This window comes from Lagenorhynchus albirostris, chromosome 3, assembly GCF_949774975.1.
Source record: "Lagenorhynchus albirostris chromosome 3, mLagAlb1.1, whole genome shotgun sequence".
Classification (NCBI taxonomy): Eukaryota; Metazoa; Chordata; class Mammalia; order Artiodactyla; family Delphinidae; genus Lagenorhynchus; species Lagenorhynchus albirostris.
In genome coordinates, this window is record NC_083097.1 from 152,384,658 (window position 1) to 152,408,024 (window position 23,367).

The window sequence follows — 23,367 nt, forward strand, 5'->3', positions numbered from 1 at the left end:
CCGTAGAGAGGGGTGGGAGTGACAGGAGTTTGTCCCCAAATTAGGTTTCCTTCAATATGTGGTTGCCAGGGTAATGAAATAATAGAAACTAAGGTAGTGTAGGGGCAAGGCCATAACACTGACCTCAGTGCCAGGAAATGGAAATGGGGAATTGTTTCAGAAGCAATTACTCAGGGCCGTAGCTGGCACAGGTTGTGATAGAACTGATCTTGCCAATGAGCCAGGAGTGAGCTCTAGCATAGTTTACTTGGAAGGAGCTGGGATGGAACACTGTCCATGGCAGAGATTCGGGTATCATGAAATGAGGGTAAAAGAGAGCAGCTTGGGTTGGCTTTGGGTCTTTCCTGCTGATTCTGTGTGGACAACACAGGTAAAGTTTGTGCTAGTTTCCAGACTTAACATTGAGCAAAGGTAAATCTGCTTCCATTTTTCACCTTTGTGTATCTGCTCCCTGTTCCTAGTAATAACCAAATAAGTAGTTTAATTGGCTGAGATTTTCCCCATAGGGTTGATTATTTAAAGGTTGTACAGGACAAATGGAGTTTGTAAAAATATGAAAGTAATATCTTCACATTCCATCTAAGGGGAGCTTTGGGTTTTGTTTTATTGTTGTTGCTTTTCTCCTTGTTGGAAATAGTTGTAGAAATCAGGGTTTACTCCTGCTTGGGTTCTTTTTGTTGTTTTTTACTCCTGCTTGGGTTTTAACTGATGCTCAGTTGCTACTTGATAGTTGGCTGTTATTTTTATGCATTTTGCAGAAAGTAAAGCTGAGATCCTGGAGGAGGGGAGGTGGGCAAGTGGCATGAGCTCTCTGCAGAAGGCAGCAGTTTGAAATCACTCCTTTGACTTAGTTCCAGAGCCATGACCCATCTCATATGCATGTCTTGTTTTCCTAAGCCTTTGTTTCACACCTGTGTTTTCAGGGAAATGGGAGTGTCCTTGGCATCAGTGTGACATCTGCGGAAAGGAAGCAGCCTCCTTCTGTGAGATGTGTCCCAGCTCCTTTTGTAAGCAGCATCGGGAAGGGATGCTCTTCATCTCCAAACTGGATGGGCGTCTGTCTTGTACTGAGCATGATCCCTGTGGGCCCAACCCTCTGGAACCTGGGGAGATCCGTGAGTATGTACCTCCTACAGTACCGCTGCCTCCAGGCCCAGGCACTCACCTGGCAGAGCAATCATCAGGAGTAGCTGCTCAGGGGCCCAAGATGTCGGACAAGCCATCTGCTGACACCAACCAGACGCTGTCGCTGTCCAGAAAAGCTCTGGCAGGGACTTGTCAGAGGCCACCGCTGCCTGAAAGGCCTCCTGATAGAACTGACTCCAGGCCCCAGCCTGTAGATAGGGTCAGGGACCTTGCTGGGTCAGGGACCAAACCCCAATCTTTGGTATCCAGCCAGAAGCCATTGGACAGGCCACCTGCAATGGCAGGACCAAGACCCCAACTATCTGACAAACCCTCTCCAGTGACCGGCCCAAGCTCCTCACCCTCAGTCAGGTCACAACCACTGGAAAGACCTCTGGGGACAGCTGACCCAAGGCTGGATAAATCCATAGGTGCTGCCAGCCCAAGGCCCCAGTCACTGGAGAAAACCCCTGTCCCTACTGGCCTGAGACTTCCGCAGCCAGACAAACTGCTAGTCACCAGCGGTCCCAAACCCCAGACTTCAGACAGGCCCTCTGAAAAATCCCATGCCTCTTTGTCCCAGAGACTCCCACCTCCTGACAAAGTACTATCAGCTGTGGTCCAGACCCTGGTAGCTAAAGAAAAAGCACTGAGGCCTGTGGACCAGAATACTCAGTCAAAAAATAGAGCTGCTTTGGTGATGGATCTCATAGACCTAACTCCTCGCCAGAAGGAACGGGGAGCTTCTCCCCATGAGATCACACCACAGGTTGATGAGAAGATGCCAGTGTTGGAGTCGAGCTCGTGGCCTGCCAGCAAAGGTCTGGGACAGATGTCACGAGCCATTGAGAGAGGCATTGTGTCAGATCCTGTCCTTCAGCCACCGGGCAAAGCAGCGGCCCCTTCAGAGCACTCCTGGCAAGCTGTTAAATCACTCACCCAGGCCAGACTTCTTTCTCAGCCCCCTGCCAAGGCTTTTTTGTATGAGCCAGCAACTCAGGCCTCAGGAAGAGCACCTGCAGGGGCTGAGCAGACCCCAGGGCCTCCCAGCCAAGCACCAGGCCTGGTGAAGCAGGTGAAGCAGATGGCCGGAGGCCAGCAACTACCTGGACTTGCTGCCAAGAGTGGGCAGTCCTTCAGGCCTCTTGGGAAGGCCCCATCCTCCCTCTCCACTGAAGAGAAGAAGTTGGCAACCACAGAGCAGAGTCCCTGGGCCTTGGGCAAGGCCTCACCAGGGCCAGGGCTCTGGCCCATGGTGGCTGGACAGACACTGGCACAGTCTTGCTGGTCCTCTGGGAGCACACAGACATTGGCACAGACTTGCTGGTCTCTTGGAAGAGGGCAAGACCCTAAATCAGAGCAAAATACCCTTCCAGCTCTTAACCAGGCTCCTCCCAGTCACAAGTGTGCAGAGTCAGAACAGAAATAATACCAGTAAATGCCACATGACCAGACCAGCTGCCCCCAGGGTTCTTGGGGAAGGGAAAAATCTTATTTTTCCCTCTTAAAAAACAGACCCCAACACTTTTCCACTGACATTCTCTCCTTAGATCCCAACATTCAGAACTCTTGCGACATTAGCCAGTGGGGGCTTGTGGTTGTGTGAACCATGTATGGAAATCCAAGTGGGCCCCAGCCAAGGAGACAGACAGACTCGGGTCTCTTTCCCCCAACCGTTACTCATGGTGAACTTGAAATAAAAAGTCCACTCTGGAGTCAAGCATGGGATTCGATTCCACTGGTCAGGTTGAAGGTAGCGGGGCTCTCAAAGCTATTTCTCTAGCCCTACCAAGCCCCACTGAGGGTACCTGATGAACCCTTGGGAGGAACTGATACCCATTCAAATCGGTGGTGATTTCGTGAACATTCATGTGTGCTAGGCCTGGTGCTAGTCACTGGCAGGAGATACAGAGATAAATAAGACCTGATCCCTGTGAGCCTAACATGCTTGCCTGGGTTCCCAGGTTATTTTTAAAGAACCTTTGACCAGGAAATAACAGGAAGTTTGAGGGGCCTTGGGGCTCTGGGCTCATTTTGTCATGCCCTTTGTGGCCCCAGAAGTGGTTGTTTTGAGTGTCTCCTGGTCAGGTGTGCCTGTGTGTATGTGCATGCGTGTACACTCATGCGGAGGTCTCCTCTATAGGCAGGTAGGGCCTGTTGGCTGGGCAGCCTCTGCTGCTTCTGTCTGGGCTCTGGAGAGTCTAAAGATCTGTCCTTGGTGGAGCAGTTGGTTGGGGGGCTGGGCTCTGTGAGGACACAGCTTTCCCTCAGTGTAAGAAGGCAATTGGCAAGCTTACCTTTCTTTTCTACAGATTTTCCTCCTTTTACATCAACCCACCCCATGCCTGTCCCCCAAACACTCAGGTGCTTTCAGATTTCAGAGTCTCGGGCAGTAGACCTAGGGAATCTCTGGCAAGCTCTGGGCTAGATCCACCACCAGCTCAGGGAGAGTGCCAGATCCTGGCAAGAAATTACTTCTCTCCTGATCCTTTGCCCTCCTACCTGAATGGAGGGAGTCTTCTTCACTAGTGGATTCTACCACCCTCTTCCTGAGAAATGCTGTGCTCTGTATTGAGAACACCTGCCTGCTGACTTAGCTCAAAGGCAAGCCAGAACCCTTCCCCATGACTGGCAAGATGTGGCGTTTAGAGCAATGTCCAGTCCAAGAAATGACTCCTCATAACTGCTGATTATCTGTTACTGCTGCCCTGAGCTGGGGCCCAAGGGCTGGGAAATCTGTTGGTGCTACCCTGCCCTACCATTCACCCAGCTCACTGACTGCCAACAGGAATTGCTGTTTGGCCAGTTCCTTCCCATTCACCCACCCCCTCTTTGTCCCTAGACCAAACATGTTTACCTCTCTGCTTTGCCAACTTAGCCAGCAGCTTTAGCCAACAGGCCATCTCCTGGCCCCAAGGTCTCCTGGCCATTTCTGTCTCAGTTATGGCTTTTACACCCTCAACAGGATTCTGTATTTTGTCCCAATTTCCTCCTCCTGAGTTTCTATTGAGGTTACTCCCATACTTCTAAGGAGGGAACAACTGTTGTTATAGAAGCATTTGCGCTTTATATAAAGATTTAAAAAAGAATTTGCTTTTATTTCCCAAAGTCTGTCTCTGGGGTTGAGACATTTGAACTCAGGCAGAGGCATGAGGCTGGGCAGGGCTGCCCTGAGTTTAGGGGCCTATTCTTGCATCTCACTTAGACCTCGGACTCTCCTCTGTAAATTCCACCTGCCTAGTTCTCCCCTTTCATCCTGTCTCTCTTCCCACATCATCAGAGAGGAAAAGCTCTTTGTTTTAGAGGAAGAGAAAACAAAGCATCTTATTTTCTTTTAAAAAAATTTTAAACCATGGAAAAGATATTTTTAAAGAAATCCACCCAGAACATTAAAGTTCATTATATTAAGTATTTATCATATGTGAGAATAATAAGTATATAATTGCAGCTAGTAGGTCCCTTTCCCTATTCTCTTAGGTTGTATGAGTAGGATTTGCTTGGTGCCAGTCCTGTGCCCTTTTTTTCTCCTGTCATCTGTAGTTGTGATCAGAAAAAGATATCCGCACTGCGCTGTCAGAATCTCTTTCCACTGTGTTGTGTGTTAAATTACCGTAGCTCTTTGTTTCATGAAATAAACTGTGAATTTTGTTGGGGGGTGGGGTGTGCAGGCTATGTAAAATTTTTAAGTGGAGAAGTTTGATCCTGAAGGAGCTTCTCTTATGTAGGCTTTGGTAGGTAATTGACTTGACAGCCACTCTAGATATGTCTCACAGGACAGGAAGGAGTGAGGGAAAGGTGGGCCACTTTGTGGTTTTGTTTCAGTTTTTTCCATTCTCCCATTCACTGGCAAGCTTCCTTCCAGACCTGCGTAGGAAACAACTTCTGAAGCTGCTTATTTAAATGGATGGACAGCCAGCCTGGCTTTCATGAGGGCCATTGTAAGACTCTCTTAGGTTGATTGGAAATTAGATGTTCAACTCTCAGGCCCACTGATAGCATTTGATACTAGATTGTTAACATCATGAAAGCAGTCACTATACAATTAGAAGCAGAGTCGGAAGGACTTTTGGGAAGTGAGACTCTTGCATTACCCTTTGCGGGGGGTGACCTTGCCATCCTTAGGGGATTCTCCTGGAACCTATACTGAGACCTTTTCTCCAGGGGGTGTGACTTGGCAGTTAAAAGGAAATCTTTACTCTTAGAAACTCCTGATCTTTGTGTAGGATGCTATTTTGGCATTTGGCCAAGTGCTTGTAAATCAGGATCTCAATAGAGCGTCTGCCTTTAAGCCAGTTCCCCAGGAAGCCTTTCTGAGGGGGAAGCCATAGCTTCCATAGGTAGTTAGAGAACTAATACCTGTCCTGGCCCTGTTAAGTCAGAAAAAATTATGGAAACTGTTGAAATTTGAATTCAAAGCCTCATTTGCTTCTCTACTGGAGCAAACCCATTCTAATAGCAAAATAGTTGTCACTGCTACAAAAGCATCCAAGTTTTTAAATGTCTGCTTCCCCCTGAAGTTACTGAGTTTGAAGTGATTTAAATCACTGTGTCGATCCTCTTCTGAGCAACTACCAAATCTACATCTTTAGCATTGATGAAAATAATTATTCTATTCTTTACATCCTCCACCCCACACTACAGTCAGGGCATGAAGTGCATCAGCGATCCTTTTCCAGGCTTGGTAGCGTCTACTCACAGGAGCTGGACTCCCAGGTTGCCTCGTGAGAACAGAGTGGCAGGAAGGAAGGCTGGTCCTGGCAGCTTCCCCTGTGGAGAAGAATCAGGAGAGCACTAAATGTGGATGGATTTTTTTTCCCCCCATCAGCTCCTATAAAGCAGGTTTTCTCCTAAGGCTTTTTTGGGGGACACTGTCATCCTCTTGGGGTCTGTCAGGAGGTCAGAGTAGCCCAGTGTCCTTACTTCTCTGAGATCATGGCAGGAAAGGAGCTGCCACAAGCCCCTTTTCCTGCTGAATAATGTTTGGGCTGTTCCATGTGTTAGACATTCCAGATCATTTAGAGCTGGGTAGCTGCTGCACGAGACTTTCCTTGGCTGTGGACAGTTAGCTCTCAGCTGAGCTTCCTAGAGTTAGTGCAGCAGGGCCAGAGGTTGCTGTAGTATAAATTGAAAAAAAGAATAGGTAATTGCTTTGTACACACACAAAAAATGCAATGATGGTGCTAATTTCCTGGTATAAATAAGCACTGCCAAGGGTTGAGGGACTGGTGACTTGAGAAACCCAGATTCCTGTTTGGGAAGAAGAGATCTTATGTAGTTTCCTTGAGGCTTTATTAGAGGAGGGGAAGGTAGAGCCTTGGTGAATCTTGCATCTGACCCTGAAATAGTCCAGTGCAGTCCAGAGGTGGAAGAGATGCTGTTTCCAGATGAGGGTGGCCATTGAGTTTCTCAGGGCTGGTGTCACCTTGTCCATAGCCTCTGTCCACACTGCCTGAACAGGTTGGTAGAGAGCTCCAAGTGTGGGGTCTCCCTCAGCTACCTTCTGCCCCTCTCTACCTCTTCCACTCTCATGGGAGCACCTCTATTGCTTATGAAGATTAAGGGTAATATTTCTTAAGGAAGTGGAAAGAGTTTATTTTAATTAGAAATCCACAGCCTGGGGAGAAATGTTTCCTATCAACATAAGCAAAAATAGCACATGTTAAACTCATATGGTCCCTTTTCTAGAGCTACTTTCCCATGACTCTGAAAACATCAGGCTGTTGAGGGCTTCAGGTGTAACACCCTGGAAATCGAGCAAAGCTTTTTGGACAGGAGGTGAGCCTAGGGAGTTAGGAGCAGAAATGAGTGGTTCTGGTGCTTTAGACTTCCAGGGTAGGGGCAGAGAACAGGTGGTCTCTAGGTCTGAGGTGGGTGCTGCCTGTGTGTGCATGTAGGTGAGAGTGTTGAAGATGGGCGAGTGCAGCACACAGGAGCTCATGGAAGAGCAGCTAAGTCTTGGCAAAAAAACAAGCTGACAATAGAGATCTATCTTTATATTTTTAAGAAAGGGGCAGAGGGGGTGTCAGCTGAGGTCCATCACTTTTTTTGCCCCCCTTCACCCCAATAGATTGTCAGTGATAAGTGGAACTCTTAGTGAAAAAGAGGGGAGCCCTGTGCTAGGAGTCCCCATAAACATGTACTGTAATTCTTTGTATATAGAAAAAAATTACTGTAAAGTAAAGTTTAACTTTACTCTTATGGCCCTTGCCCTGTGTTTTGTTTTGTTGTCCGTGGGGAGATGTAGCCTAACAGGAGGGAGGATGGGTTTGGGGTGAGAGCAGAAGCCAGCCCCTGAGGTAGTTCCCAGGGACACGGAACTGAGCCCTTCCTCCAAGCACCTCATGGGAGTGGTGTGGGTTTCCTCCCAGTAGCCACAGCTGTCAGAATGTCTTTCTGCTGCTTTTGTGAGTGGCTGGCATCAGTTTCAGTCCCTACACAGGAAGCCTCCATCACCCACGAAGGAAGGGTATTTTGAGGTTTTTAAAAAGGAAGTGGAACCAAAGCACTTTCTGAGTGTGAGTCTAGACATTTTGGCCCAAGTTTTTAGTTTTTTAGAGCAGGTGCTGGGCACTGCAGAGGACTCAGCCTAGGCCTAAAATGGTAAAGTGAGGCAAAGGGGCTGAGCATCCCATAACAGAAAAGGCTGCCATATGCTTCCTTTTGGTTGAAGGGTTGGTCCTGTCTACAGTAACATCTGATTCTTCAGAAATATCTGGACGTCCAAGGCCCAAAAATACATTTTCAGGAACCCCTGGGAATCTGCTTCCCTTCTGACTTAGTCCTGAACTTTCTACCCCAGGGAAGAGTGTGGGAAGACAAGCATTTAGTCCTACAGTTACTTTTCACTCATGATCTTCAAGTCCTGAACTGGGTAGTGGTCACTTCATTTTACGGATGAGAAACACAGGCCAAGTTTAAGTCCCTTTTCTGAGTAGCTGAGTTGGATCCCAATCTGGATCCATAAAACCTTTCTAAGTCTTGCAGAACCTATGATTTTTCTGTTAAGCCAACATTATAGGGTGTTGCTAGGAAGCTTAGGATCTGAGCCACAGGCATGACTCATGGACTTAGACATGACAGAGGTGCAGTAGAGCCAACCAGTCTGAGGTAGAAGTGCTTGATCCTTTGATCTCTGGATACTACTTCAGTGCCTTCCTTGCTCTTAGCACCAAGAAGGAAGTGTGAGCTTTGCACTGCCCCAACCCCAGCTTCTCGCCCTACCTTTTCCCCCACTAAGGAATAGGAAAGGGCCCTTCTGCTTCTCCATTATCTCAGCTGCAACCCTGGGGTGAAGCCAGTTGGTTTCCAAGTAAGAGCTAAGAGGAGCCTTGATATAGGAAGCGAGGGCCACCAGGTGGCCCCAGAAAGTACTAGGTATCTTGACACCCAATCCACACAGCAGGGAAAGGGGTTGAGTGTGATTCACAGTGCATTGATTTTATTTACAAATCAGAAGCCACTTAAATAATTTGTAGACACAAGTGCTGTCCAGGGCAGAAGCCTGGGGTCCAAATCAGCCCTTACCCTCCTTGTGCCCATCAGTCAGCCCAAATGCTGCCTCCGTTCCATGGGCCAGCACAGGCAGGTGCCACCTCTGCCGCCATGGGGACCCAGGGTAGCTCAGATGTGTGATCACCCAAGCCCAGACAAAAGCTAGGTCCAGCCTCTCTGGGGGAATTCCTTTAATTCCCCCAGGCCAGGTGAGTGGTGACTCAGTGATGACAACAGCTGTAGAAGTAGGGGTTTGCCTTCTGGCCCAGGTCCACGCCCTTGTCCTCTGTCAGAGAGAGAGGTGGCAGCTCAGCATCATTCTATTGGGGGATCAGGTAACTCATGAAGGGGGCCAGATGCTGTGGGCCTAGAGGAAGTCTCCACAGGAGCTAGGGAAGGACACACCTGTCATCACCTGGAAGGCGGCCACACTGACGTAATCCTCTGCTACTTTCTGGAAGAGCTCATCTGGCAGGAAAAAGGGTGATAGGTGAGGATCAAATGCCAGTGGCCCTGGGATCACCCAAGTAACCAGCCCTCTAGGCTTTTCTCTGTCTCCCTTGTTGCCCTTGCGTGTTCTGCTGTGAGGCCCAGGACAGCACTCACCCACACTCTGGCCTGTCTTGCTGGATGTTTCAAAGAGCTGAGCTTTGATATCTGTAAAGAGAAGTGTCTAAAGCCTCATACCTGAGAATTAGGTGGACACAGACAAAGGGGAAGGCTAGCAGTACAGGGAATCTTCTGAACCCCACAGATTCAGGGAGGCCAGAGAAAGTCTTCCCATGGAGGATCTTGCCATGGTAGCCAAGGCAGTCCCTATTTTCTGTGACCCACCCAAGTAGCCACTTCCCTCCCCCAGCCCTAGGGAGCTAAGGAGCAGCTACTGTCTGCATAGTCCTGGACGTCGTGGAAGTCCACACGTCGGCGCCGCCTGTCCTCCTCCAGCAGGTCACTCTTGGTGCCACACAAGTAGATCTTACAGCCCTGGAGCAGAAGACAAGGTGAGGGTCACCCCCCTCGGACCACCAGATCCCCAGCCCGTCTCGTCTTTTGGTGAGGTCGGGCCACCTACCTCCTCTAGGTTGCGCAGTTCCTTCACCCAGAACTTTGCCCGTTCAAAGCTGCTGCTGTCCGTCAGGTCTTGGTGTGGGACACGCAGGAAACACAACCAAGGGTCAGAAGCTGTTCTGTAATGCCAGCCTGGCACCCTCCCCTTCTTGTTTGAGAAACAGGCCAAAACCATCCTTACCATAGCAAACGATGGCAGCCTTGGCGCCCCGATAGTAGATTCGGCTCATGGCCTCATAGCGCTCAGAGCCTGCTGTGTCCTGAAGGGCAGGGGGAGGCTCAGCCCTGGCCTGAGTTGCTGAGCTACTCCCCAAAACTGCAAACTAATGCCACGTTCTCCAGACCCCGTTTTTAAACTGTGGTCTAGAGAACAGAAATGGCCTGTGAGGCCACAAGTCAGCCAGTAATAGGACCTACGCCTCCTCAGGAATGGGTTTTCCCAGGACTTGCCCAGAGAACTTACCCAAATACCCAAAGTCACCGTCCGGTCTCCGACGGACATCACCTTGGCCACGAAGGCGGCCCCAATGGTCTGCAACCAAGGGGAAGCAATCAGGGCCTCGGATGCGGGTTAGCCCCCTCCCACCCGTGCTGGGCCGCGTCGGGCGCACTCACGTTCTGATAGGGCCCCACCAGGAAGCGATCGTGCACGTATCGCTCCACCAGGCTTGTCTTGCCCACGTACTCCTTGCCCAGCATCACCACCTTGACGTCCACACGCTGCCCGCTCATGCTCCCGGGGCTGCCTCACCCGCTTCAGGGTCCTGAGCGGGGGCGGGAGGCAAACCGGATCTCCACTACGAAAGGCAGCGCCCGAGCCTCAGTCCCCGACCCCAGCCGCCAATCTAAGGCTCCAGACGCCGCGACGATATTGAGCTACAGCAACGCCTCCGTCCGCCCCCGCTCTTCGGCCCCGGGTGCTGATCCTCCTTCTGAGAGCCCAGGACCCGGGGCGGCCTGGGAGCGTGCGGGGAAGCGCACTCAACGCCGGCGTCCGGGTCGCTAGCTCGCTCCGCTACTCGCTTGCCCGCCCGGCTTAGGGGCCGCTCCGGCACGGTTTCCCCACAGAGCCTGGGAAGGGGCCCTCCAACCTGGCTCCGGCCCGGAGCACCGCGACTCCCGCGTCGGGGGAGGAGGTAGAGGCTGGGGAGGCGGGGCCGCCCGGTCACGTGGGCAGGCGCCGGAAGAGGTGGGCAGTGCGCGGCTGCGCCGGAAGTGGCGCGCGGCCAGACAAATCCTCATGGCGGCGGTGGCGCCTCTTTGGGTGCGGCGCTGGAGTGACTGAGCTGCTAGCTTGGCGGCGGAGCGTCGAGCTCCAGCCCGGTCTCCGCGTGCCCCCCGGGCTCCGCATCCCTGATGTTGCGCGGGCACTGAGCCCGCCCGGCCTGGACAATGGTGAAGTATTTCCTGGGCCAGAGCGTGCTCCGGAGTTCCTGGGACCAAGTGTTCGCTGCCTTCTGGCAGCGGTACCCGAATCCCTATAGGTACGTGGCCCTGGAAAGAGCAACCCTCCCACCTCGCTGTTTGGAGATCGGAGTGTGGGGGCCGGGAAAGACTCGACCTCGAGTGGGGGGATCGCCGGAGCCGTGGCCACGTTTAGGACGAGAGGACCTATCGGGGAAGCGGCCAGGCTAGTACTGGAAGGAGGCTGGGTCTGGGCAGTAGTTTACTTGAGGCCCTAGTGAAAGGTTCTCTCATCTCAGGGTGGTGAGACAGGAAGAGGCGGCGGCACCGGAGCTGGGGAGGGATCTTGGGGTTGGAAATCCGGGCGCTTGTCTACTTCTCTGCCATGACGCTCTCCAGTGGTGCAATAAATCATGAGGTCCAGCCCTGCTGGAAGGCCTAGGAATCCAGGTCAGCGAGGAGGCGGGAGTTGGAATTTGCCCTGGGTTAGGCTCAAGGGACTCTAGTTCAGGTCTGAGCCACAACACAGATCACTCTGCAAGTTTGGGGAAAGTCATGGCCATTCTGGACCTGGAGGCTCCAGATGGGAACCCCAACAGGCAGTCTCTTAGGGCCAGGCTCCTGAGGGTCACCTTCACCCTGACACCTGCAGCAAACATGTCTTGACGGAAGACATAGTGCACCGGGAGGTGACCCCTGACCAGAAGCTCCTGTCCCGGCGACTCCTGACCAAGACGAACAGGATGCCCCGCTGGGCTGAGCGACTATTTCCTGCCAATGTTGCTCACTCAGTGTACATCCTGGAGGATTCTGTTGTGGACCCACAGAACCAGACCATGACCACCTTCACCTGGAACATCAACCATGCGCGGCTGATGGTGAGACCCCTCCCTCTTGGTTCCCCCAGAACTAGAGAGCTCCAGGTACATGTGGCTAGGGAGCCATGAGGGAGCTTCTATGATCCAAGCAGATCTGAGGAGTGTTGGCGCTAGAGTACAAACTCAGATGATCTCTTCAGCTGGTCATCTTCTCTGGACCTGTGTTTTGACTCATTCATACAGTGGTGGAGGGGGTTACCTGTTTTACAGAGTCATTGTAAGTACTAAATGCAGAGCACTCACACTGTGCCTGGCATGTGTGCAGGTTGGGCCATAGGCATGATGCTGAGGGACGGAGGGAGGCAGTGGTTTTCAAACAGGAATCTGTCAAGCCATAAAGGGTACCTTGCATGTACCTTAGAGGGGGAGGATCTGGGCCCCTTGCACCAGTTTGACTAGAGTCTTTTATCTGTCTTATGTAGTGGATTTCTGCCTGAGATTTCAGGGGAAAAGGGTTGCATATACCTTTGCTTTAAAAAAAATAAAAAAGGCTTGAAAACCTGTGGTTTGGTTTAAGGAACATCCTACAGTATCTTCTCACCTGTGAGTACCCTAAAAGCTTCCAGAGAACTGTTATTTTCTTTCTCAGTTAATCTTCACAATAACACAGGGAGGTGGGTATTACTCTCTATTGTGCAAAGAGGAAAGTGAAGTCCAGAGAGGGGAAGTCACAGAGTGAGTAGGCAGCTTAATGCTCTGCCCCTGAGTTATCTGAGGGCCTCACAGCTGACTGCCCTGAGGGCGCTACAACTGTGTTTTGTAAATTACAAAGAAAAGATCCAGCTCTAAGAAATGTCTTTCAGTCCAGCTGTGACAGGTGTCTTAAGTGTTTCTCTTGGAAGTGCAGGTCCACTTTCTCCTCTCTGATAAGGAGCTGTGGTGGTTGCCGGATTTTTCTTTTTTTTTTGGATTGTCAGGAGCTCAAGGGCCAAAGTGGGTGGAAGCCAGGTTGAAAATACCACACATGTCTAGATGTAAAGGTACAAAACATCCAGGATGGAGCTGGAAGGCCCTCTGCTGATCTCAAGAGTCCATGTAGCTTTTCGTTTGAAGGGTCAGAAGAGAGGTTTTTAGAGAGCAAAATGACTTTTTTTCATCTTCTTACTCTCTTCCCAAAGTGCAGCTTGGGAATACAGTAAGGGAAAGGAATCGGTTTTCATTTTATTGCTTTCCCTAGTGAAAAGAGGCAGGGAATCAAATTTATGTGCAAGCTGGCAAAGTGAAGGACTCCCACACAATTGTGGTTGGCTTGACTGCCTGCACAGGTGGTAGAGGAACGATGTGTTTACCGTGTGAACTCTGATAACAGCGGCTGGACCGAAATCTGCCGGGAAGCCTGGGTCTCCTCTAGCTTGTTCGGCGTCTCCAGAGCTGTCCAGGTGAGCAGCGTTGTTGTGGTGCTGGGGCTCTGGGGCCCAGGGCATGTAACATAGAGTCCAGGCTGGGGTTCAGTGGGCAGCTCAGAATCCTTCCCCTTCTCATCTTTTGCCAGGAATTTGGTCTCGCCCGGTTCAAAAGCAACGTGACCAAGACTATGAAGGGTTTTGAATACATCTTGGCCAAGCTGCAAGGTGAGGGTTCTGCACACAGGCAGAGGCTGAGTCAAGTCCTAACTGCCCTGCCTGGGCTGGAGCCTGGAGCTGTCACCACCCTACTCTGAGCAACTCATCTGTACCCTGGGTATTTCCTTCAGGGCCTGGTGCACAGGAGATGAATGTCCTGGGAGGTGATTTAGGTGGGTCTTGGCATTCTTTGAAACCAGTCCCCACCCTTTGCTCCAGGTGAGGCCCCTCCCAAAACCCTTGTTGAAACAGCCAAGGAAGCCAAGGAGAAGGCCAAGGAAACGGCACTGGCAGCTACAGAGAAGGCCAAGGACCTTGCCAGCAAGGCAGCCACCAAGAAGCAGCAGCAGCAGCAGCAGTTTGTGTAGCCAGCCCAGGCCCTGGGGCCACAGCACAGCAGACCACTTGCTCCAGTCCCTGTGCTCTTTCCTCCTTGTACTTTATTATTAAAAGTCAGCTTCCAGCCCTGTCTACTGTCTGGGTGGTGGGCTGGGGGTGGGTGTGTTGTTTGGCCTCTCCAGCACACCAGGCCGTTACCCATGTCTGAGCTGGGCCTGCTTATTCCTGCATCAGGTGGCTGAAGATAGAGGTACAGTGACTTGCGCAGGGTCACGTCCAGGTGAAGTGGTCATAAACGCTAGACTGTAAGCTCCATGAGGGCAGGGACCTTTGTTTTATTTTCTGATGTGTCCCAAGTACCTGAAACAAAATCTTGCACATAACAGGCACTCAATAAATACTTGTTGAATTCAGTTGGCCCCAGCTCTGGAGTCAGAAAGCTTTGGTTCAAATCTTGACTCAACTGTTTCCTGGCTTTGGACCTCAGGCGGGTCACGTCACTCAGCCTCAGTCCCACTGTGACAGACAGGGACTGAGGCCTCCGAGTTGTGAGGAGTAAAGGGGCCCGGTGTGGACAGCAGTGTTTATGGTGGCTATGGATCTCATTTCCTCTTTTCCAGTTTGTGGCTGGGAGTTCCCCCATTCTCACCAGGCAAGACCATGGACAGGAAGTTAAGAAAGAGGCTTTTAATGAAAATATAGTATGTGGAGGGCAAAGGCCAGGGGCCCTTGTTTAGGAAGGAACATGAGGACCCAAGAGGCTTCCTGCCCCTGTGGACAGCAGAGCCAAGTGCTACAAAAAACGCCTGGAAGGGTGGCCTGGGCCCAAGCTGCCTGCCCTGCAGGGCTCAGGGGGGCTCGGCGCCCCGTCCTAGGTGGGACTGCCAGCAGCCAGCAGCAAGGTACGGGGAGCACCTGTTCCCACACGGTCCTTTTAGTCCATTCCAGCAGTACTCTGAGCAGCCCTGGAGGCTTGGTGAGGGCTCCAGCCTGGCAGAGCAGAGGGTGGGCTGAGGGCAGAGGTCGCTCCAGGAGGTGAGGGTCATAGCCAGGTGCTGCTGCTGTGTGAGTAGCTGTGCTCCTGGCCCGCGCTGAAGCCCCGCAGCAGCTCAGCCTCGCCCCCGAACACCAGGCTCTCCACGTCCACCTCCAGCTCCTCTGCACGGGGAGCAGGCCAGTCAGGGGACCTGGGCCACTCAGCCCACTCGACCCCTCCGCTTGAGGGCACTTACCTTGGTCTGAGTCGGAGCGCTCAGAGGAGAGGCCTGAGGAGTCCAGGCTGTCTGCTCGCAGCCGCTCGCGCTCGCCCGCCCCGGCCAGCCCCCGGAGCTGCTCCAGCTGCTGCCGCAGGCTCTGCTGCTTGCTGCGCAGCTTCTCCTTGAGCCACCGGGCCCGCTGCTCCTGCTCCTCCAGCTTCTGCAGATCCGAGGGAGCTGGGGTCAGCTACCTGGGGTCTCGGGCCTCAGCCCAACACCACTTAACGGCGAACCTTGGCCACGTGGTGACTGCTTGCTCCACACGGGCTCACTAGATCTGGGCCCCAGAGGGTCGCTCCCACATCCTACAGGAAGCTAGGCCCTCCTGCCCTTCTGTCCCATGTAAATGGCCCAGGAAGTCTGTCCAGATGGGTGGGGAAGGGAGGGCACCACAATCTCAAAGGCCCTCGGGGCCCAGTCAAGTGATGTGAATGAGTGGAGTGTCTGGTGTCAGGCAACAGGGACTGTGGGGGACTGGGGCACACCAGCGAGTGCATACTAAGGCTCAAGGCAGTGGCCCAGGCCAATTACTGCCACATGGAAACAGGCCCAGTGTTGCCAGATCGCCCAGTTTTTTAAAGAGAAGCAGGGAGATCACATTTTTTCATGTCAAATGTCCTTTTAAGTGCTGCCAACTAATTTAAATTTTTAGAAAACTACAGACCAAACAAAGGCTACCAGTTTGTAACTCCTCAAGACCCTCCCAGGAGTCCTAAGTCTTCAGCATTAGTCCCCTTCTGCTGCCCCCACGCAAGCTCTGCCAGCCCTGAGTTCCAGGGACTGGAGGACCAAGGGTTCTCCCATCAGGGTCCTCAATGGACGGAAGCCTGCATTCAGTCAGCAAGAAGGGGAGAATTGGGTGAGGGGGCATTTGGACTGGGAGTAGATGAATGAATAAGAGCTGCCCAGGCAAAGATAGGGGAGGAAGAAGCATCCAGGCAGAGAGAAAATGGGAAAAGCATGGAGAGTTCAGCTTTTTTGGTGCGGAATGGGGAAAGATGAGACCAGTGGCAAGGCCTGTGTTGTGAAGGGCCTTGAGTATCACAGGAAGAAAGAAACTGAAACTGTCCTTGTCAGGAGCCATGGAAGGTTTTCAGCAGGAGGCAGACCTGGACAGATCTATGTGGTACAAAGAACATTCTAGGGGGCTTCCCTGGTGGCGCAGTGGTTGAGAGTCCGCCTGCCGATGCAGGGGACACGGGTTCGTGCCCCGGTCCAGGAAGATCCCACATGCCGCGGAGCGGCTGGGCCCTTGAGCCATGGCCGCTGGGCCTGCACGTCCGGAGCCTGTGCTCCTCAACGGGAGAGGCCACAGCAGTGAGAGGTCCGCGTACCGCAAAAAAAAAAAACATTCTAGGGCAAGGTGGGGAGGGCATCCAGGTGGAGGCAAAACAGGAAGCAGGGAGTCCAGGAGAGGGGTGATGGGGCTTCAAGGAAGGAGCAATCCCTAGGTCCTGCCCACGGGCCAGCCAGCACCCAAGGTCACACATCATCCCTCCAGGAACCAAATCAGCAACTCCATGTGAGAAACTGGAGCGGGCTATCTGGCCAGGGTGTTATTCAGCCACAATGAGGAGAATGCAGGCACCTTTGGGACAGTGCTGACAGTTTCCACACCACGATTTATTTGCTGCATGGCACCTCCATCTGTCTCTGCCACTGCCCCCTGTGCCCACAACAGGGCCTGGCAGAGCAGGTGCTCACTTGTTGAAGAAAAGAATGCAAGTCAGGAGACCTAGGCCTCGGTTCTGAATCTGCCTCTCATCAGCCGGCTCTGCCTCCATTTCTTCCTCTGTCAAAAGGGCCAGGAGAGCAGGAAGAGGCCTCTATTGTTTCCAAGTCCCTTCTAATCCCCACTCTGTGGAGCTGCCTTGTGCTTGAGTCAGCACACCCCACTGCCATCCATCAGGGGGCGCTGAGCTCAGCCCGGGCAGCAGCAAGAGCCCTGGGAGGGTGGCTCACTGGCGTCCTCTTGGTACTTTCCCCCTCCTGGCCTCTGGAGCTGCCTCCCAAAGCAGCGTTGGGACACCCCCCCGCCCCTCACCCAACCGCCGAGAACAGGAGGCCTTCAAGGATGGGGGAGAGGAAGAGCAAGAAACAGCCCTCTCCAGTCCGAGGGACCCTTACACATGACCCCTCACAGAATGCCCCCCATACAGAGGAGGAAATGAAGTCCAGAGAGACTACATAACTCGCTCAGGGTCTCACAGTTGGGATCCAAGTAATAATTGCTGTAATAACAAGTGAACTTTTATTGGAGGAACTTGCTTAAAGCCTCAGAACAATCCTGAGTTATTTTCTGCTTTTCTTCCTACTTAACAAATTTGGAAACTAAAAGCACAGAGAACTGTCCAATGTCAGGCAGTTGGGCTATCACCTCAGACCTCTCTCCCCAGTTCCACCCAGCCCCTCTCTACTACCCCTTTCCAAGCATCCTGGCAAGCTGGCCCTGGGGCGCCAGAGTAGCTTCTTACCTGGATGTGCATCCTGGCCCTGCGCAGAAGGCTCAGTGTGGTGTATCGGGCACAGTCAGCCCCCAGGGGCATCTGCTGCTTCAGCTGCTCCAGGCACCGCTTCAGCTGGGCCCTCCTGTGGGGGAAGGGGTCTAGAGGGCAGTGCCAGCCCAGGCTTGCTGGCCAGATGAGGGACGGCAGGGGAGGGAAGGCCAGAGGGAGGCAGTTCCTGGGGCCTGGTGCTATCAGGGCAGGGTTGGGACTCACCTGCGCTTCTCCAGCTCGTTGTGCACAGACCTGCCAATGCCAGGGAGGATGGGGTGAGGGGGTGTCAGCTACTGCCCACACCTTCAGTCCCAGGGCTCCCAGGGCCTCAAAATTCACTACAGATGTGTATCCCAAACTAGCCCACTGTGGGGACCTTGTGCTGGCCTCAGGCACCTGAGTCCCAGGCAGAGGCAGAGACAGGAGGCCTGCCCAGGTGACTGTGGGGTCCAAAGGAGGCCCCTTAGCAGCAATCAGGAAGGGCTTCCTGAACAGGTGACATGTGAGCTGAGCCCAGCAACACAAGTTGCCCAAAATGGGTAGTGGGGGGAGAGGCATTCAAATTGGGGGGAACAGTGTGCAAAGGGTTGAGAGTAGGAGAGAAAAGGAGAAAGCCTGTGGGGGAAAGCGAGTGGTTTGATATGTGGTGTATTAGGAGTGTGAGTGGAAGCAGGACCCAGAACTATTCACCGTTCCAAACACATCAGGGGTCCTCGAGAAATAGTCCTTGAACGAAGAGTGTGTGTTTGGGGGATGGGGAAACGGCAGGAGATGTCTGAATGCCTTCAGAGCAGAGTACCTGGCCCAGAAGATGCGAGCAATAAGGAGGAAGGTGGCAGTGGAGGGGTCCGATGAAGGACGGCGTCCATCCCCCCCCCATTCCCCGCTGCCCCAGGCCCTCCTCACCGCCCACTGTCCAGCGCGCCAGGAGCTTGGGGAGACCGCTTCCTCCTCCTGTGGACTGGGCCCGGACTTCGGTGTGGGCACAGGGACGCATAGCCATGCTCTGCCTCTGCGAGAGACAGACCCCGCCCACGTCAGGCTGGGGCTAGTTCCAGCGGGATCCCCTGGCACGGCACGGTCAGGGAGGGGCTTTTGGCTACAGGGCCATTTCCCCACCCCCTCCAGCCCCACTGCCCGCGGACCCCTAAATTGAGGGCGGGGGTGCCCCAGGACTACTGCCCTAAGGCCATGCATCCAAGTTGGGAGCCAAGTCCAGCCCAGGCCAGTGTCAGCGAGGTCGCCGCCTGGAGTCCGACCAAGGGTTCTTCCTCACCTCTCTCGCGGCGCTCCAGGAACTCCGCCGCCTGCAGCAAGACCTGGATGTTGCTGGCCACGGGTTCCATGTCGGCGACAGCTGGCTGCGGGCGGGCCTAGGATGCTGGCCGGAGCAGCGGCTGTACCACTTTTGTTACAATGTAACTGACACGGTGCAACAAACACAGACGCCCGGCCCGCCCCCGGAACGCCCCGCCCCGGGACAGCCCAGCTCTTGGCCCCGCCCCTGGAGCGCGCCCGGGAACCGCAGCCCACCCTCCGCGAGCCCGCCCGCCCCCTAGGACTCCCGTAGGGCTTCTATGGGCGCCGGATCCAGGCCCGGCCCTTGGGCGAACTCCCGGGCTGGGGGTGGGGGTGGGGTTGTGCTGCGTCTTGCCGCTTCGCTCAGCGACCCAGCGCCGGTTACTTGGCTTTTCTGGACCTCAGTCTCCAGCCCCGTGCTGGTGGCAAGAGGCCCGCACACTGAGTGGTGCTCTGGGGGCCAGTGGTCCCGGGGAGGCCCCTGGCTCCGCCGCTGCACGTGGGCGCCACGGAGGTGGGGCCGGCGGGCACCCTCGCCCATTTGCTCTTTGCCTCTTGAGGCTCGCGGACGTCACCTTGGGGGCGGGGCAGGGGGCCTCTCAGGCACTATTGGCTGCGTGCGGCTCCGCCCTCTCCCGCTGCTGGTCAACACGTTCGGGCGGGAAAAGGAGCAGGTTTCAAATTTGAAAACCCTGGCTATGGGGGCGGGGTTGAGCGGGGAACAGTGCGCAAGCGCCGGGGGAGGGGGCGCGGACCTGGCTCCTGCGCTCCAGGGTCTGTGCCCTTGCCTGCTTGCCATCTGCCCCCGTAGCCCCCGCTGGGCTCCTCCTCCTCATCTGCAGGGAAGCTATTGTTGCTACGAAAACGTCAGAAGGGTAGCAACTTGAGAACTGGCTTGCTTCAGAGTCCTGGGTTCTGGAGTCAACAGAGTTGAGTTCCTGTCCTGTCACCGCTACTTCTCAGCTGTGTGACTCGGGAAGTGCCCTCCCTCCCGTAAGCTCGGGAAGCCCTGAGACAGCGTCGTTGAAAGATCAGAGACCACGCCTATGCCGTGCATTTCCAAGGCCTGTTGCAACCTCACGCAGGCTTCTTCCTCCCACAGAGCCCCTGGATGCCTTACTCAGTCCATGAGCTCTTCTTTTTTTTTTTTTTTTCAATATTTATTTGTTTATTTAGCTGCGCCGGGTCTTAGTTGCAGTGTGCGGGATCTCGCTCCCTGACCGGGGATGGAACCCGGGCCCCTTGCATTGGGAGCGTGGAGTCTTAACCAGTGGACCACCAGGGAAGTCCCCATGAGCCCTTCTCTAACGTGACTTTCTAGCCTCCCAAAGAAGATGATGCGGTGATTTCTAGGGGCAGCACCAGTAGGTGTAGCCACACCTTCGGGGACAGTGACAGTCTAAGGGTGGAGACTGGAAGATAAAAGCAGCTGTTACGGGGTGGAGCATTACTGCCAGGCTGGGGCTGAATCTGTGACCTGGAAATGGAGAGGAGGGAGAAGGAGGAACTATATTCTCTATAAAGAGACAGTCCTGGGTAAACACATGGCACATGGCAGTCAGTCCTCAGTTCCTTGGAAAAAAACCTTTGAGTTTCTCTAAGAGTCAATTCCAGAGGAGTCACTGACATGCCCAGCCAGAACTGCTGCCTGGGACTATCCACCCCTACACCCATCCATTCGCTCATGAAATATTTGCTGAGCACTTGCTGGACCTTAGGCACTGTGCTGGGAGCTGGAGAATACAAGCGTGGGCAAAACCAGACAGGGTTCTCGCCTCTGCAGAGCTCTCAGGTGAGGGGCAGAGAGACCGACATAGTAATCACACAGTAGAGACATGCTCTGACAGGTCCTCACAGGAAAAGACACAATGTAAGGGCACGTCCTAAGGAGCATTTGACCTAATCAGGGAGGTCAAAGAAGGTTTTTCTGGGGAGGTGGATGTGTAGGTTTTATCTATGTATAGGAGGAATGTAGAATCCCAGTCACACTAACAGCAGGTGCAAAGTCCCTGAGGCTGAAAGGAATGTATGCAGATGGAAAGAGGCCAATGTGGCCAGCATAGAGAGATCAAAGAGCATGGAGCAGGCTGACACTGGAGAGGCTGGCAGGGCCCAGAACAGGCTGAAGTGTTCCCCAAACCCCCACCTGCAATTAGTTACGTCTGAAGAAAGGAGTCACAAGACTTGTGAATGAATTTCCAATTTCATTTCACTAAAGTCAGCACCCACACAGTGTAGGCACAAACCCACTAGTCAGATATCTGGGACCCAGGTGGCCCAGCCTTGGAGCAGGGGTAGGATTGGGGCAGGGTTGTGGGGGAGTGTCTGAAGGAGGAGAGCTCCCAGCAGAGGGAGGGAGCTCTTATAAAAAGAGTTAGGGCTGCTCCAGCTGGAGGCTGTGGAAGTGAGGCAGGGGCTGCAAGGGGAGCTGAAGTAACCGCATTGAGGAGTTTGGACTTCGTCCTAGGAGGGTAGGATTCGAGCTAGGGAACAACATGGCCTCAGGGCTCCCATGAATTGGGCCAGGGCCACTAGCCAGAGGAGCAGGAAGCAATCCTTCCCAGGGAGCAGGCAGGTGGAGAGGATGGGGCTCCTGCCCCAAGCCCTTGGATGCCCTTCTGGGCCCCTCTGAGAAAATGCTAGTGCTAGTGCCATCTGCACAGGGCTGGGCAGAGGCCTCCAAGGCTCTTGCCCCCTCAGCAGTGACTGGTCTTAGACCAGTCTTCCCCAGACCCCCAGGTCCTGCATGGTCCAGCCTGCACACTGCAGCCTGTGGCCTCCCTGCTGTCTCCCCACCCCTTGGCCCTTCCTGCCTACAGTAATTGTGGCTATGCTGCCTGCACTTCAGTGCAGGTTCTGTCAGAAACCAGTATCCTCTGGGCTCCAAGGGACAGTGTCTGCCTCTGTGCCCTGAGTGGGAGAGGAGAAGGAGACCCCTACCCTGCTGTCCTGCCCCAGTAGGACTCCTTGAAGAGGGCAGCTTGCAGGGCCTTGGCACCAGGCTCACCATCCTCTCCCACCCTAAGGACAGGATGCCTGAGGAGATGGCTCCTGCTGTTCCCCTAGAACCCTTTCACTTCCTTCCCCGCAGCTGAGAGTAACAGCAGGAGAGGAGGTGGGAGTTGGGGCAGTATTGGAGCTAGGGCCTGGCTCAGACCCCCGACCCTGCCCAGCCCCCTCCCTATGCTCCCTGTCCCAGCCTCTCCCACTTCACTCATCCTCCCCTCTTCCCAGAGAGTAGCATTCCTTTGTCACTGAGCTAACCAGGTTGTACCCCTGCTGAAAGGCCCACCAGGAGTCCCTCGGCCCTCAGGACAAAGTTCAAGCTGGGCTGTGCCCCTCCTCCTGCCATGTCAGGCCACACACCCTGCCCCTGCCCATTTCCCTGCCTCTGCCAGCTTGGCTTAACTGTCACTTCCTCCAGGAAGTTCTCAGGCCTCCAGTTTTCAGAGCACCCTTCTGAAAGCAGCAGTGGCCCTGTGTCCCTCAGGGTCAGCCACCTCTGTCTGACTATAACCACTGTGGCTTCCAGTGATAAGAAAGGGGCCTGGCCAAGCTATAGTGGAGGAGCAGGGGGCTGTGGGCCTTGGTGGGCCTGGGTCTCTATGTGCATAAGAGGCTGGTGTTGTAGCAGTCAACAGGCCCCCAACTTGGAGGCCACAGTTGGAATGCCACGCCCCCCAGGCATGTTGTCAGGAGCTGCACAACACAGTGATTGACAGAGTCAGGGAGGCTAGCTGCTCCCTCTTTAAGTGCAGCGGAATAGGCCATGAGGCCAGGCCTGGCTAGACTACAGTCCCAGTTACCCTGGATGAGGTCACCGGGAAAAGGCCTCTGTAGGACCTGTAGTATGTCCACTTTTTTATTCCTGATATAGGTAGTTTCTCTCTCTCTCCCCCGCCCATCTTTCTGAGAGTTTATCAATTTTGTTAATTTGTTTAAAGAATCAACTTTGGATTTCTTTTGCTCCTTTGTTTCTTAAGATGGAAATGTACATAATTCACTTTATTCCTTTCTTCTTTTCTGCACATTGCTTTCACTGCATCCCAAAAACTTTGATGTGTTATAGTTTTGTTTTATTTTGTTTTTCATCCACATAGAGATATTGTCAGAATTTTTCTTTGACCTGAGACCTGTGGGTAATCTGAAGTGTTTTCCATAATGTCCAAATATTTGGGAATTTTCTAGATGTCTTTTTTTATTGGTTTGTAATTTAATTCTATGGTGGTTAGAGAATATACTCTTATGATTTTGATCATTTGAAATTTATCAAGGTTGTATGGTCCAGTACATGATCTATCTTGATGAAGGTTCATAGGCATGTAAAAATAACGTGCATCCTCCGGTTGTTATGTGTAGTGTTCTCAAAGTGTCAAATTAAGTTGGTTGGACTTCCCTGGTGGCACAGTGGTTAAGAATCCACCTGCCAGTGCAGGGGACACGGGTC

General features: G+C 53.4%; 4 protein-coding genes across 9 annotated transcripts in view; 2 read left to right on the top strand and 2 right to left on the bottom strand.

Annotated features, from left to right (window-relative positions):
• Positions 1-7,323, top strand: part of NSD1 (nuclear receptor binding SET domain protein 1) — a 135,760-nt gene extending 128,437 nt beyond the window's left edge. For all 4 annotated transcript variants that reach the window (XM_060144282.1, XM_060144284.1, XM_060144283.1 and 1 more), the window contains one exon: positions 924-7,323. In XM_060144282.1, coding sequence (XP_060000265.1) covers positions 924-2,554 — 1,631 coding nt within the window. In that variant the 3' untranslated portion in view covers positions 2,555-7,323. The remainder of the gene's footprint in view (positions 1-923) is intronic.
• On the bottom strand, positions 4,203-11,104 carry RAB24 (RAB24, member RAS oncogene family). Of its 2 annotated transcripts, none has more exons than XM_060144288.1 (8): positions 10,300-11,104; positions 10,148-10,216; positions 9,866-9,944; positions 9,689-9,756; positions 9,501-9,600; positions 9,223-9,273; positions 9,022-9,084; positions 4,203-5,892 (listed from the first exon to the last, which is right to left on the bottom strand). In XM_060144288.1, the coding sequence occupies exons 1-8, from the start codon at positions 10,414-10,416 to the stop codon at positions 5,735-5,737; spliced, it is 705 nt and encodes a 234-aa protein (XP_060000271.1). In that variant the 5' UTR covers positions 10,417-11,104; the 3' UTR covers positions 4,203-5,734. The 2 variants fall into 2 exon arrangements, with proteins under 2 accessions (XP_060000271.1, XP_060000272.1); XM_060144289.1 differs by lacking the exon at positions 4,203-5,892 and adding an exon at positions 8,542-8,902 and having other exon boundaries at positions 10,300-10,874.
• On the top strand, positions 10,883-13,991 carry PRELID1 (PRELI domain containing 1). Of its 2 annotated transcripts, XM_060144290.1 has the most exons (5): positions 10,883-11,168; positions 11,741-11,966; positions 13,232-13,345; positions 13,459-13,537; positions 13,748-13,991. In XM_060144290.1, the coding sequence occupies exons 1-5, from the start codon at positions 11,077-11,079 to the stop codon at positions 13,894-13,896; spliced, it is 660 nt and encodes a 219-aa protein (XP_060000273.1). In that variant the 5' UTR covers positions 10,883-11,076; the 3' UTR covers positions 13,897-13,991. The 2 variants fall into 2 exon arrangements, with proteins under 2 accessions (XP_060000273.1, XP_060000274.1); XM_060144291.1 differs by lacking the exon at positions 13,232-13,345.
• Positions 13,992-14,763: 772 nt separating this feature from the next.
• Positions 14,764-19,014, bottom strand: MXD3 (MAX dimerization protein 3). The gene is made up of 6 exons (XM_060144296.1): positions 18,898-19,014; positions 18,528-18,633; positions 17,844-17,873; positions 17,598-17,712; positions 15,100-15,283; positions 14,764-15,025 (listed from the first exon to the last, which is right to left on the bottom strand). Exons 1-6 carry the CDS (start codon positions 18,965-18,967, stop codon positions 14,910-14,912), a joined length of 621 nt encoding a protein of 206 aa, XP_060000279.1. The 5' UTR covers positions 18,968-19,014; the 3' UTR covers positions 14,764-14,909.
• Between the last annotated feature and the right edge of the window lie 4,353 nt (positions 19,015-23,367).